The sequence below is a fragment of the Pleurodeles waltl genome, chromosome 6 (genome assembly GCF_031143425.1).
Source record: "Pleurodeles waltl isolate 20211129_DDA chromosome 6, aPleWal1.hap1.20221129, whole genome shotgun sequence".
NCBI classification, from domain to species: Eukaryota; Metazoa; Chordata; class Amphibia; order Caudata; family Salamandridae; genus Pleurodeles; species Pleurodeles waltl.
In genome coordinates this window covers 780,564,768-780,580,632 of record NC_090445.1, presented here as the reverse complement: position 1 = coordinate 780,580,632, position 15,865 = coordinate 780,564,768, and the positions used below count along the sequence as shown (strand labels likewise).

Genomic DNA, 15,865 nt, shown 5'->3' with positions numbered 1-15,865 from the left:
AACTAGCATCTGCATGAGAGCATAGCAGTGATAGCCACTTTCTGCCTGTACTAGCCCATGGAAGGAACTCCACCCCATACCTGAAAACAGGGATCTACTCGCCGTCTCTTTGGTTGACTGCATAGAAAGGGCTTAGGTCAGTAAAGTGGCAATAAAGGGGCATACAACCTATGATGGCTCCTCTGGCGGGAATGACCTCTCTAACTTCCTCTGGCCTGTGTGATGTTTTTATAACATAACATGTTGTGTTCTGAGAACAGGCCTGACGTGTTAATGTGTCTATGCATCAAAGGTTGGCACTGCACTCTTGTGGTGGCAATACCAGATGGACTATCATGTACAGGAATGAGCAAAGGTACAGGGTTAAATGTGCAAAGGAACTAATAACACTTTGCAGAATAGCAGCTATATTAAGCAAATAAAACATCCCAGCTAAAAGCAAGCCATGCTAAAATGAATTAAGATGAATAAATGAAATTACTCATGTAGTTAGGTAAAAGCTCACAGGCCGCATGCCTAAGCTAAAATAAGTGTGCCCAATTAAGGTGCCAAAATGAACCCATGACAATACCACATGCCATAGGCAAGTGTGTGAGCATGCAGCTGTTACAGGCTTCAAAGAAGTACTCTCCACACCTTTGAGAATTAAATAAATTCAATAATCTGCATCCATGCAAGATAGTAAATATAGAGGTGCAGATTTCTTAATATTTTCAGGTGTGGGGCCTTTGTATCAAAACCAAACCAATGAATTCAATGAGGATTAAAGGAACAAGGTAATGAGGTTATCCCGGGTTAATCGAAACAAGTGCGACGATTGGAGATGGTTTTCTAGTGTGCAATTGTGTAGAGCATGCAGTTCTCAAACAGAAGTGCCATCTTATTTCTGCAGTACCACTCCTGTTTTTCGTTTTAATTCTCCACAGGGGAAATATTGTTCCTGTGAGGCTTTCTCGTCAACACATACACCAATTTTAAGGACCTTCCTTTCTCTCTGAAAACGATCACCGTTAAAATGTATGGGGAAAACATACGTGAATACCCACGATTTCTTGAGTTGCAGGTTCTCACTAATTTCCCAGGTCATCCCCTGGGATGTCCCACTTCATACCTATGGAGCAGGTTTTAGCTATGCTTCTATTACGCATGGGTGGGTAACGATACTCTAAGGCCCATATTTATACTTTTTAGCGCCGCATTTGCGCCGCTTTTTGACGCAAAAGTGGCGCGAACTTACAAAATACAATTGTGGCCCGTATTTATACTCCGTTTGCGCCGAATTTGCGTCTTTTTTTTCGACGCAAAACCAACGCCAACTAACGCCATATTTATACTATGGCGTTAGACGCTTCGGGCGCCAAAGTGCCCGGAGTGTGCGTCATTTTTTAGCGTGAACCCCTTCCTTGCGTTAATGAGATGCAAGGGAGGCGCTCCCGTCTTAAAAAATGACTCCCAGGCCTTTACGTGGTATTTATACTCCCGGGCAAAAATGACGCCCGGGAGTGGGCGTGGCCAAAAACGGCGCATTTGCGCCGCTTTTTAACGCCTGGGTCAGGGATGGCGTTAAGGGACAAGTGGGCTCAAAATGAGCCCACAGTGCCCTCCCCTGCCCCCAGGGACCCCCCCTGCCACCCCTGCCCACCCCAGGAGGACACCCAAGGATGGAGGGACCCACCCCAGGGACATTCCGGTAAGTTCAGGTAAGTATTTTTTTTTATATATTTTTTTTTTTTTGGGTGGCATAGGGGGGCCTGATTTGTGCCCCCCTACATGCCACTATGCCCAATGACCATGCCCAGGGGACAGAAGTCCCCTGGGCATGGCCATTGGGCAAGGGGGCATGACTCCTATCTTTACAATGATAGGAGTCATGTTGATGGGGGATGGGCGTCGAAAAAAAATGGCGCAAGTCGGGTTACGACGATTTTTTCGACGTAACCTGACTTGCCCCATTTTAAGACGCCCATACGCCATTTTCCCCCTACGCCGGCGCTGTCTGGTGTACGTGTTTTTTTTCCACGCATACCAGGCAGCGCCGGTCCGCTTGCGCCGGCTAACGCCATTCCATAAATACGGCGCCCGCATGGCGCTTCAGAATGGCGTTAGACGGCGCAAAATTTTTTGACGCTAAACTGCGTTAGCGCAGTTTAGCGTCAAAAATTATAAATATGGGCCTGTATTTTTAAGTTTTGCGCCGATTTTGCGTCAAAAACAAATGACGCAAATGCGGCGCTAAAAAAAGTACAATTATGGGCCTTAGTACTCTGAGATAAATTGATAAGTGCAAGTACACTTTTCTGAAATCCATACACTAAAATCGAGTGGTTTGCGCATGTAAATTGAACATACTGATCAAGTGGATTTGCGAATCCGGACCTTTAGTAAAGTCATCCGAAGCAGGGAAAATCGGACAACCAAGTATGAATGCAGAGAGAGCGGGCACTTTCGAAGTAAACGGAAACTAGTGTGTTTGGCTTCGTCCCTTCTGCTGCGTGTTCACCGCTGCTACCCTTGCAGGGGCGCATAATGTCCACCAGGTGGCAGCGACTGCTCGCTCTGCACTGTTTTGTTCTCCGCTCCGGAAGAAGACGCGCGCTCAAGCGAACACAAGCCACAAACTGCAATTATTTTTATTTAAAAAGCTGATCATCACTGCTTAATGATGGGGGTGGGCAGATATATGTCATTCAGAAGTCACAAAGACTCCACACTTCCGTTCACCAAAGCTCCAATTAAACGTAATTATCTTGGCTTTATTGGACCTTGCTGCTCAATGACTGGGGCGTTCAACTTGAACCCCGAAGTCATCGAGTTACACTTTACTCGCAGGGCTGATAACCTGAATAGTGTCAGTAATACGTAATTACAGCTTCTGGGATCCTCTCTTCTGAGTTCAAATACTATTTTACTAAAATCCGAAAGTGCGCTCGTTTGATAGATGGTTACTTTTATATTTTCTTCTCACAAGGATCGCGACCTCCAAAGTAAAATTAAATATATTATTATGGGCTGTTAAACTGTTAAATAATTGTTTTAATATGCTATGCTCACGCTTTGAATGCGCAGGTCAGTAATGGATCCATCTACATCCGGTGTATGGCAAGGAGAAAAAGAACTGAAAAACGAGAAAACGCAGTAATGTAAGACAGTCTGTTACTATAACAATAGCGGATTTTCCGTCAATAATCGTGCCATCAGCGCGGGGAGACAGTCACCAGCCGCTCTGCCTGTAAAGAAAACAAGCTTTGTTTTTTTGCCACCGCCACGAGCCTTAATTACCAAATTCAGTTTGAAACAGCAGCTTTCCCAGCACGGCAATCTGATTAGCGTCCACTCAGCCCTGGCCGGTCTCTGGGCTGAGTCCTAAGTGGATAATGCCTGGGCACAGCCCGTGCCCCCCGGACCGGAGGAGCGCTGCCGGGCACAGCGCTCCCGTCCGGGCTGGAGGCGCGCAGGGACAGTGTGCTACGTTCCGATGTTTTGTGCCCGAGGCGCTGGTAGGAGTCGTTCGCTGCCAGCCGAGGCAGAAAGAGGCAGGGTGCCCTGATGCTGGTGTGCCTTAGTACCGTAGGCGCAGAGGGGCAGTGCACTATGCCGTGCAGTGTGCGCGCTGCTCCAGCGCAGAGATGGGCACTGCTGTGCGCTGCTCCTTGGGGCGTAAAGAGACAGAGTCCGCTCTTCTGCCGCAGAGGGCGCAGATGGACCCCTGTGTGGCATCCAGCACTGAGACACCGTGTGCCCTGCCTTGCGCAGGCAGCTGCAACGGAGGTGAAGAGAGGATGGCGGTCTCTGCTATTGCTATGACATAGGGCGACAGTGTGCCCTACTGCCTGAGGCACAGAGAGACAGTGGGGGAGAGGGATAGTGTGCCCTGCTGCAGTTGGCACCTCCTATCAGGAGTCCCATGCTGCACAGATGGGCAGCGTGCCCCGCTACAGGAGACACAGGTGGACAGTGTGTTCTGTTAGAGGAGGCACCGTGTGCCTTCCGGTAAAACATGAACAGCGTGCCCTACAGGTGCAAATGGACAGTTTGCCCTACGCTGGAAGCACAGATGGACAGTGTGTCCTGCTGCCTGAGGCACAGATGGGCAGTGGGTCCTGCTGCGGGATTAGCAGATGGACAGTGTGTCCTGCAGGAGGCACAGATAGAAGTGTGTCCTGCAGGAGGTACAGATAGAAGTGTGTCATGTTGCCTGAGGCACAGATGGACAGTGTGCCGTGCAACTGAAGGTACAAGTGGACAATTTGTCCTGCTGCAGGAGGGACAGGTGGACAGTGTGCCAGGCAACAGAAGGCACAGATGGACAGTGTGTCCTGCCATAACAGGCGCAGATGGGCAGTGTGTCCTGCTGAAGGAGGCACAGGTGTACAGGGTGCCCTGCTGCAGGAGTCACAGATGGAGTTTGTGCCCTGCTGCAGGAGTCACAGATGGACAGTGTGTCTGCTGCACGAGGCACAGATGTACAGTGTGCCATGCAACAAAAGGCACGGATGGACCGTATGTCCTGCTGCAGGAGACACTGATAAACAGTGTGCCCTGCTGCAGGAGTCACAGATGATCAGTGTGTTCTGCTGCAGGAGTCACAGATGGACAGTGTGTCTGCTGCACGAGGCACAGATGTACAGTGTGCCATGCAACAAAAGGCACGGATGGACCGTATGTCCTGCTGCAGGAGACACTGATGCACAGTGTCCCCTGCTGCAGGAGTCACAGATGAACTGTGTGCCCCGCTACAACAGGCACAGAAGGACAGTGTCCCCTGCTGCAGGAGTCACAGATGGACAGTGTGTCATGCAACAGATGGTCAGTGTGCCCTGCCACAACAGGCACAGTAGGCAGTGTATCCAGTGCCCTGCTGCCTGAGACACATATGGACAGTGTGCCTTACTAACTGAGGCACAGGTGGTCAGTGTGTCCTGTTGTGGGAGGCACAGATGGACAGTGTGCCCTGCTGCAGGAGTAACAGCTGGATAGTGTGCCCTACTGCAAGAGACACAGGTGGACAGTGTGACCTCTGCAGCAGGCAGTGTGCCCTCCGGCAAGAGGCACACATGGACAGTGCGCTCTGGGGCAGGAGGCAAAGATGAACATTGTGTACTGCTGCTGCTGAGGCACCTGCGAAAGAATGCTCTCCCTCAGGGGGTACAGAGGAGGAGTGCTCCCTTCTGGGTGCGCCAAGGGGCAGAGTCTCCTGCTGCACGGGAGACAGCGCGCCCTGCTGCTTGTAGGTCCTGGTGGACGGGTGACCTCACCTGCTACTCGGGTTATTTCTGGCCTCGGGCTCTGCTCTGGGGTTATTGCAGAACAGTAATCGAAGGCTTTCAGTTGTTCACCCCCGCGCTGCTGAAGTAGCCCGAGGCAGCGTTTGCCACTGCGCTACTGAGTCTGCCATGCTGCTTGCAGCGGCGGTGGCAGCGTTTCCGCACAATGATTTCCGGGAGTGATTAACATCAGTGCCGGAACTGGCATTTTTTGTCAGGGGAGAAGAGTACCACTGAAATGTTCCATGAGGTTGAGGAGCGGTTGTTACAGGCGTGAGGGGCTCTCTCCTGGGTATCGGGACTGAATGTTGTTCACTGGTCCACGTGAGACAGCAGCTTGATTTTGTTGCTCTAGATCAGTGCCAGTAGTCCCACCTGCGCTTTCCAGAGTGCCCCGTGAATGATTGTTTCTGTCACATCTCATTTTTCCAGGTCACGGCAGGGTCTGCACTGGAGATGTATGAACCATAGCCCTGCAGGGTAGCGGCAGGAGGGCTACCGTGACGTTTTACAAGTCTTGCAGTTCGCGACCAGTCTCGAGATGCTGTTTCCAAGTCCCCTCTATATCGTACATTGGACATGTAAGAGTGTAGATGCTCACCTTGGAGCCTGGACAGTTTTTTAAATGTTGTTTGCAGCAGCCTGGCACGAATAGCAGCGCTGCGTGAGTTCGCTAGGGCGCTTTTGACCTGCTTCGCGTTGTAGACGCTGTCCATTTTTCTGGGACTCATTTGAAATTCCTCAGAAGTTAGAGGGTCTGTCGACTGTGCCTAGATCCAACCCCCATTCTCTGGTAATTGTGAGTGAAAATCCAAGTCTCCTCGTAGGTTTTTGCAATACAGTTTATTTGCTGTGGGGGCAGCGGTGCAAGGGTGCAGTGTGTTATGTCACAAGTAGGTGGTTTATCGTTTTTTGTGGCCCATGTCCTTCTGGCAGGCTGTTGAGAGGTGAGGGTACTCGCCTTTGGTATTTACGGTAGCGCTGTGAGGCGGCTACGTGCGGTGCACGTTGTGTGGCTGTTTCTCTTCTGTCCAATAAAAGCAGCTTGTCCGTCTGGCTTCTGCCCCAGCCTCCTCCTTTGGGTGACGAACCGAGATGAGGGTAAGACACCGACGCCTGGTTTCGGGTGCGCATACCAGGGTACGGCTGGGGGTGTTGAAGAGGGGGGGGGCTAGGGGCAGAGGGGTTCTATCAGTTTCTCACGTGGGAGCTGACGCTCAGCTTTCTGCAACGTACCAGTGATCCTGGGGCTATATAATGCGTGTCACTGCCAGGAAGGCAGCCCGGGCGGGAGCGGCGGAGCCGAGCTGCATCACTCTGCCCCCAGCAGTCGCTCGCCGAGCGCTCAGCAGCTCTCATCTCCCCCGCCCAGCCACGGCAGGATCCCAACCAACAACAGGAAGAGCTCCTCGTTTTTACTAAAAGGAAGAGAACGCCCAAACGTGAAATTCTTCACTGGCTGATGGCTAGTCCTCCTGATCGGAATAAAGCAATGGAGCTTTTATTTATTTGCCTGGCGAGGAAAATTAACTGTGTTTGCGTTGCAATTGCTATGGGCTTGTGAAAAAGGACAGCGATTTGAAGATTGTTTTGACTTTTTTCAACTATTTATGTATGTTACATATATGCATATGAACACAGAGAGAACCAAGCCGTGCATCTTTTGATTGGACCAATTAACCCTTGCATCTTCTGACTGGACTAACCAACCCCTGCATCTTTTGCTTGGTGTTGTGGGTGCTCAGGCTGAGCCTGGAAGAGTGCGGTGCAAAGGTAAGACTGAACTGTACGCTAAAAGTGCATTATTTATAAAAGAGGAGACCCGTCCAGGGATCTCTAGAAAGAACTTTATCTTGTACAATGAACACCTTCCGGACTTCACTGGGAGAGAGCTGGACTTTCAGGTGAAGATAGCCTCTAAGCAGTACACCCAGAAAGTCATAGTGACGCGCCAAAGCCATAGTTCAAAGGCACCGGAACCAGTGAGTGAGGACGGCCTCTGCGCATGCCCAGGGTGGGGTGCATGTTGTAAGCAGGGAGCTCTCAAGTGTCTGCCACATTCTGCAAGTTTCATGTTTAACCTGGAGAACCCGCTAGCAGAAAGGGGGGGCTTCTCGTCTATGGAGTGCGAGCACGACTGCCCCAATAGTACGCAGAATGGGACCGAGAAGGGGGCGCCCTACTCCCTGCAAACCACCCTGGCCATCATCTCGCTGGTGGGCATTCTCATGCTCTTCACCATCTTTGGCAATGTGCTGGTCATCATCGCTGTGCTCACCAGCAGGGCCCTCAAGGCCCCCCAGAACTTGTTCCTGGTCTCACTGGCCTCAGCGGACATCTTAGTATCCACCCTGGTCATACCCTTCTCCTTGGCTAATGAGGTCATGGGCTACTGGTACTTTGGCAAGGTCTGGTGTGAGATCTACTTGGCACTGGATGTGCTCTTCTGCACCTCCTCTATAGTGCACCTGTGCGCCATCAGCCTGGACAGGTACTGGTCCATCACCCAGGCCATAGAGTATAACCTTAAGAGGACTCCAAGGAGGATCAAGTGCATCATTTTCATCGTCTGGGTGATCTCAGCCGTAATCTCCTTCCCACCTCTGATATCAATAGAGAAGGCAAGTGGCAAGAAAGAAGACCCTAAGTGCAAGATCAATGATCAGAAATGGTACATGATCTCCTCAAGCATCGGGTCTTTCTTCGCACCTTGCGTAATCATGATCCTTGTCTACATCCGGATCTACCAGATCGCCAAGAAAAGGACCAGAGTACCCCCAAGCAAGAGGAGCAACGGGGAGCCTGAGAAAAGGCAGAATGGCTTCACTGACAAGGAGCTGCCCATCCGCCTCAATGGAGACAAGGCCGAGGAGGCCGGGGGCTCCGGAGACCAAGATGGAGAGCCCCAGGTTAATGGCATTGACATGGAAGACTCCTCTTCATCAGACCACCAACACGAGAAGAAGTGTGCTTCAAAGAAGAGACAAGAGAAGCTGCCTGGCCGGGGTAAGGGTAAGACTAAGTTGAGCCAAATCAAACCCGGCGATAGCCTGCCCCGCCGTGGGCCTGAAGAGGAGAGGAATGCAGCCAAAGCGTCCCGCTGGCGGGGCCGACAGAACCGCGAGAAGCGCTTCACCTTCGTGCTGTCTGTGGTCATCGGAGTGTTTGTCATCTGCTGGTTCCCCTTCTTCTTCACCTACACCCTGATAGCGGTCTGCCAGGACTGTGGTGTGCCCGAGACACTCTTCAAGTTCTTCTTCTGGTTCGGATACTGCAACAGTTCCCTTAACCCAGTCATCTATACCATCTTCAATCATGACTTCAGGCGCTCCTTCAAGAAGATCCTCTGCAAAGTGGACCGGAAGCGCATCGTTTGACACTTCCGCCATGGGCGGTGGCCATCTTGACTTGGTAGGACCTCTTCTGACCCGAGGGCTTAAAAACAGAACACATAAATGGAACTTTTTTTTTATAAAAAAAAAATGACCTGCAGAGACGCTGGTTTTTGAACAGTGTGTAAGTAACAGTGGCAACGCACAGCTCTTGTAAATTACAGTATTATAATCTTGAGATTGCCATGATCTGTATGTCTTAATTTTTGTAAGGCAGTCGGCTAATGAGTACAAATGCTTAAATATATTTTACTACTAAACTATGTTGTGAATGTGCATCATCATTGAAGCCATATCGTGAGTAACAATTGCTGTATATTTTTTACGTATTTTTACGATATACTATTTAAGGATAACCAGATTTCTGAATCGAATCATTAGCTCCCTTATGTGCCAGATCATTTTCTCGCATGCTGGATCAGTGCTTTCAAACTGTGCTGGTCGCTGATAATAAGGGCTGACTTTGTATTTGTTTTGCCACATTTTGCTAACAGTACCTTCAATAGCCTTCGTGGAAAAAAACGAAGCAAAACATTTCTTATCAGTTGTGGACCAAAGCTAAAGCTATAAAACCAGAGCAGAGAAAATGTTAGTGCATTAAACTTGAAAGGGAACCGGCATTAAACTATGGAAAATTCAACAGTAGCCCTATACGGAAAGCATCCAAAGTAGAATCACGCCAATACAATGATGACTTTGACTAAAACTCCATGTTAATCCTTTGCCAACTGTGATGTTAACATGATGGCGAATAGTCTCTCCCCTTTACTTGCCTGTCCCCCGCCACACAGTCGAAAATATCTATCTTTAGTGGGATTTGATATTGAATTAAAGCGTTTAGTGGGAGGGTGGAGCCCAGAGATAAATCCATGTTTCCACTAAGGGAATACATTGAAAGTGGGAGACCATACTGAAACACCCATCTTCATGTTGGTGACCCTCCATCGCACGTTGCCATTCAGCTCTATAAAGTGTGTGGTGTACCCAGTGCTTTAAATGGAAAAATAGAAGTGCAGGTACTCTGTACCAGAGTACCTGCTTGTTTCTGAGAAGTGCCGGTACTCTCCAATTAAAAGTATTACGTTTTTCTTGAGATATGCCGGTACTCTCCCTCTCAAAATAAAAAAGTGCCGGTACTCAGTACCGGAGAGTACCGGCCCATTTAAAGCACTGGGTGTACCCAGAGCTGGCCTCTGCACAGAGAGCGCTCTGGACGAAATCAATGGAGCCGACACCCGCCCACCTTAATTATCGGGGTGTTGGAGGAAGGTGAGGGAGGCAAGAGTTGCGAGAGCAGAAGAAATGTAAACATAGGTGTCAGCAGGCTTCAGAAACACCGGTAATCTGATTTTTCTCTAGAGCCAGGTCAAAAGGAGACTACTTCAGACAGCTCCTGCGCCCCTCTTAAGGTCGGCGCCCTGGATATGGGCCCAGCTGGCCAATGCTAGAGGCCATCTGTGGGTGAACTTCTAGGAGAAGTGTGTAAAGCCCCTTCTCACCACACCCTCCTCTGCTCCATGACATCAGAATCCCAGATGCCACGAGGTGATGATAAAAGTGCATCACAAAACTACCTCGTTACTGTATCCTCACCATTAAATTGCTGCCCATAACATCCCATTAAAGAATCATAACACAGTAAACACGCTGGTAGTTCAGATTCAAGGTACACTGAGAATATGATGTTGATGTGGATGGGCACGTTCAAAGGAGGTGTAATTGACACTGCAGCATATCTAAAAACCCTGCTGACGACATCAATGAAATAACATTCTAGAATGTCCACTGTTGGGGATTACTGGAGATGCAGGACTGGGAGAACAGTACCATTTTTTCTCTACACTGGGTTGCCCCTTTAAGTGCAACAAAAATCAGGACGTGCCTGCCCTGAATAGCAGTGAGTGGAAGAATGTGAGCTTTCCACTGTTCCAATGGCCTGTCTTAGAGATGCATGACATTTCTGGTAGAGCAGTCCCTTACAAAACTCATAAATAAATATATGTAACTGGGCACACCGGCTGATGTTCCTCCCTGAGAATTAGAGTTGGACAGACCACTGAAAGCTCGAACTAGGCTTGAGCTAGATGCTGGGCTCAGCTTGAAGTTCTCTTGGAACCTCGAGACCAAAAACAAGCTGAGTTTTCATGTGGCTTCTGCCTGCCACCCTTGGTGTAACGTCTTTCACCAAGAATTGAAGAAAAAAACTTTTATTTTAAAAACGACAAGTATAGCGAGACTCACCTAGTGGCTGAATTGCACAATGTGAAACCAGAAATCCTGGGATCAGTTCTGGCTTCCCCACGTGACCAAACTGTGTGATCCTAAGCAAATAGTTCAGTTCTCTGTGCCTCTTTTTTTCATTATCACATATGAGAAAATCCTTCAAATAGGTGATTTCAGTATGTGCACTGTCCAAAATCCTCTTGTGTTTGCTTTCATAAACTAAAATGTTGTGCCAATCATAAGAAACATCTAGGCCACATATAGGGCACACATGGCAACTGACTAGCCTCTTAGTCCATTAATGGCACTGTCGTCAGGATAGAGCGAGCCAGCTGGGATGTATATAAGTTCATGTTTAAAAACTGTCACTTAATACATACCACTCAATGCATTGACATAATCTGATATACTAACGAAAAACCCCTCAACATGTAAAAGAAATGCACTTCTTTGTATTTTGGCGAAACAACATCTTATTTTTACATGATGTTTCATGCATGATTTCCATGCCAAATGTTTTCATGGCCTGGCTCATGCATGGGTTCTTAGAGGCAGGCCAGACCTTTGGCTCGTCGCTGGCTTGGATCTCCCAATTCATATTTTGGCTCGCTCACCTCCACTGGTCGTGGTCAGAGCATGTCCTGTTCCCATTCACTCTTAAATCACTGGTACTCCATGCTTTATTCAAAGAACCTTTCTCCCCTAATATAGGACACAGAGGGCCCATATCACAAACAGTTTACTGTGACTACCCTTGGACTATTCCAGACTTGGTCCTGCATTCCTGGAGTAAGTAAGAAGTACTCCTACCTCACTAGTGGGATTTAGGAGAAAGCTAGGGGTACTAAAAGAGTCAGCCATCCTTACAGGACAAGTGCATGGGGAGTCCCAGGACAAGCTCTTCTGAGTACGTGCCCACTGTACAACTGTTTCCCATTCTCTAAGAGGAGGTTCGGTTTCCTACAAGATCACCTAGGATGAATTAGGACAAACACTTATACAGCATGATCTGAATGGCAGTGTAACAGGATTCATTTGTACATCATGCTGAAACGTATCCTCTAGGAGGTCTTTGTCGGATCCCTAACCCTTTGAAATATCCAGGCTTCCAGTGTGTCCACTCTGTATCAGGTTGTCCTAATGCTTTGGACTGTGGGTGCAGGGATTAAGGCCGATAATTATACTTTTTTAGCGTCGCATATGCGTCATGTTTTGCGTCAAAAAGCGGCACAACTGTGGTGCTAAAAAAGTATAAATATGGGCCTGAGTGTTCAGGTGTTGTGGGTCTGTGAACACCAACCCTCCTTAATTCATCAAGGGAGGGGTCCGTCATTCCCTACAAGACTTGTATACCTTTACAGCAAAGTGCTGATGCTTTCAAAGAGGGGTAGCAGCAGCAGAGCAAGAGTCAAGCTTCATCACTCACTGCTCAGAGTGTTGAGAGAGGCTAACTCCCTCTAAAGGCGGGCTTGAGCTGCTAGAAGTAAATATATAAATAAATGAATAAATAAATATATTGCCCCTCCTGAAATTATGGACATGAGTAACAGGAAGGGCATTAAATGGCTCTTAAATGCAGCCATCACGTGTGATAAAAGCCTAATAACACTTAGTATAGGCGAAAAACAAATTAGGAAACCCCAGCAGCACAGGTCTCAGCTTCCCACTTCAAGAGTGGGGCCTACGTGGAGGTAAACTACTCATAAACTAGGCTGCTTAGCTGCAGGATACAGTAGTTCCAATCTTTCCCAGAACTTCAGTGTATTTATTAACACATTGATGACCACATTATCATGACCATTTATAGACGTGCTGCTTGCCTTTAGCAGGGCAACATGATGCCTGGGACAGAATTCATTCTTGTCATGTAAGGTGATAGGGCAGGGAGTGGCTACTTTTTCTTTAAATGTGCACTACTGCATGCACAACAGAATGGTATTGCCTGTACTTGGAATATTCCTACTACTGGTGTATATCTTGCAGGTCAGCACTCTCACTTAGCAGCAAGGCAGCTGTGAGTTGAGTGGAACAGCATTGCCCCTTCATCCCAACGCAGCAAGAGTTTTGCTGCCCCTTTAAAAGGCAGTACTGGTACTTCCTAATGTGAAACCAGAAAACCAGGGTTGCCATCCATTTAATGAGGCTGCAGTTTCACTTCTTCACATGACCATTTTTGTTTAACAGGACAGGACTGGCATTGCTAAACAGGGCTGTTGGTTTAGTTGGGGCAGAATGAGGGTACTGACGATTTTACATTAAACATTCAGTGTTACTAGTACTTTTTAACAGGGTTGTACTGGAGACAGTACTGACACTACACTACACCGAAAAGGGGGAGTGGTATATATTGCCCACTAATCCTTCGTCTCTATGGTAATATAAAACACACATGTGTACTGGGCATCCAAAACGGGTATAGGACATGAACCAATTCAAAAGGCATATATCCCCTTCTTCGTGAAAAAAAACAGCCCTCTCCCACAGTTTGTGGCATACTTAATCATTGGGCTTTTTGCTCATCCTAACCACATAATAGTGTTCAGACGGGCTCTACCACTGAGTGGGAGTGTGGGATATTTCAATTTGGCATCGCAAAGGCTTGAGTGGTTAAAACAGTCTGGAGTTTATTCAGGGCTAGACTAACAGGACTAAAGATTATAGTTACGATGATTAGTGGGATAATATTGCCCTACTATGAACCTTATTTTCAACATGTATCAGCTGATTTTGTGTGCCCAAAAGGGTCAATCATCTTCATAAGGACATAAGGCTCTCTGGCTATCCGTCTTGTCCATTGTGTTGAATTGTCTGAAGTGAGGATGGACACACAAACATACCCTGAATAAGCCTACAGTGGGACTCTAAACGTAGACTCCCAAGTTTTCGCAATCTAGTATTTAAAAATCCCACGCTCCCATGTGTTTCAGGTATGGAAAAAGTCCAATGATGATGAGTGTCGCAAATTTTGGGTGAGGGCAGTTTTATCCCTAAGAAAGGGATCATAGCCTTTTGAGTTGGTTCATTCCTGTACCAATGGTGGATGGCCACTACTCATTTTGTGTGTTAGACAGTTCTTACACTTCGGATTTGTTGTCCCTTAATGCAGAGGTCTTTAAAATTGGGGCGGCTTCCCCAGGGAAGCCTAAAGTGATTGTGACTGGGCACCAATCTCTGACCAAAGGGTGCATTTATTATACCCTTAGCAACAGAGAAAATATGATGCTCAAAATAGTGATGTGTTTTTAGTGAAAGAAAACACTGGTAGTGATCCACTCTATCCTGGACCTTCAGTAATGTATTTTGTCACTCATGTCCTGACTGGAAGTAGGTGTCAAGGTGTGGGTAGAGGCCTCGAAATAACCCTCAAAGTCCCTTCCCCCATTCCTGAAGAAGTATCACAAGGTGGATACTTTTATATTTTAGGTAGTCCAGGTTGCCACTAGCAGGTTCCTTTTTCAAAGGGATAACTCAATGTAACTTCAATGTTTGACGTGCTAAATATGTTCAGAGCTGCCAATTTTATAGAATCATTATGAAGAAATATGTTGTCATTCTTGAGGGCGTCACATGCTTTTTAACCTTTAGGAATGCGGATGGGGGGAGGTTTGGGTGTTGCATTAAAACGTCTTAAAACCAGTGACTTAATTAGCCATTGCTGGTATTTTGAACACAGTTGTTGTCCTTTTAATGGTCGGTACTGGCACTTCTGGCCATGGTTGTTTCCCTTTCGAGGGGACAGTACAGGCACCTCCAGCAGGGTTGGCATAACAGGATTGCACAGGCTGTTTACATGTACCTTAATTTGGTAGTGGTGCATGCACTTCTCTAAAATTAGGCCATGCAGCGCCCAAGCTATTTATTTCAACATAGCTTCCTGGCAAACTGAATGCTCCTCTTCATGATCATTTGCATGGCAGGTGATGCTCAGCAATTCTTTCAAGGGAACCAGCCCAAGTGTTAAGTCAACAAAGTTAAGAACTGCAACCGTTCCAACAAGGCTTGTAGTGGTACTTACCTGCAAACAGGATTGCATACTTGTAGCTTTGTGAACTCAAACACCCATGTGTAGCTACCCCCTCTGTATGTGGCAGATAACAAAAGAAAATATCAAAGTCACCCTCCAATACACAAAAATAAGGTAAATGCAGGGTCTGTTTTCTTTCTTTTTCAAAAAGAGAAAAAAAATCTGTGAAAATAAAAACATTTTGAATCTGGATTGTTTCCGTTGTGTGATGGATTGTTTTTGAACAGTACATGCCTGGTTATGAGAAAGCATAGACCGAGAACACCAATCACCACAGAGATGGCTAAGGGTAGTCACTGGTAGAAGCTGTCACTCCTGACTTGCCATGTGCTACCCTTGGCACTACCCGTGAAGCCTTGGTCTCTGCATTCATGGAAACGCCTCTGCACGTTCAGAAACTGAACAGGGATCCGTAGTTCCCACTGCTTGCACTTCTCCCAGCCCATCGCTTGCACAGAGGAGGCAGTACACTGGGAGGAGGAGTAAACACAGTGATGTTATCAGTGGCCAAAGAGTGTGTGATGTCACTTCCAGTAGCCCCTGGTTTTTGTTCAATCGACGTCACACTAGCTACTAGTACAAACCATTTGCTATCTGGATGCCTCTTGCAAGTGGCCTACAGAGCAGGAAATAGCAAAAACGCTATTTCATCATGGTTCTTATAGCAATGACATAGATTTAGAGACCAATACCATGCAATTGCATTTACCGTATCATAAACTGGTTTCAGGCGAGCCATACCGAAGCCTAGGGACATCACAGGAAGTGACATCACACGACTAATTACTAATGGTTAAAAGGAGAACACACAGAAAACCTACGACAGACTAAATAGATGCTTACTTTTGAAAGACGAATGATCTAACTGAAAGCTCGCTAAGACCACTGGAGGTAGGTTAGTAGGGCAATACAAAACCACCAAAAACATAGAAAATAAAATAAAATTATTGCCAAAGACTGCA

At 47.4% G+C, this 15,865-nt stretch overlaps 1 protein-coding gene across 1 annotated transcript; it reads left to right on the top strand.

Moving 5' to 3' along the window:
- Positions 1–6,223: 6,223 nt before the first annotated feature.
- ADRA2A (adrenoceptor alpha 2A) lies at positions 6,224–15,088 on the top strand. Its single transcript, XM_069239394.1, has one exon. The coding sequence runs from the start codon at positions 7,337–7,339 to the stop codon at positions 8,639–8,641; it is 1,305 nt and encodes a 434-aa protein (XP_069095495.1). The 5' UTR covers positions 6,224–7,336; the 3' UTR covers positions 8,642–15,088.
- The last annotated feature ends 777 nt before the right edge of the window (positions 15,089–15,865 follow it).

Excerpts from the sequence above, each read along its gene's own strand:
- ADRA2A (XM_069239394.1), top strand. The coding sequence starts at position 7,337 with ATGTTTAACCTGGAGAACCCGCTAGCAGAAAGGGGGGGCTTCTCGTCT.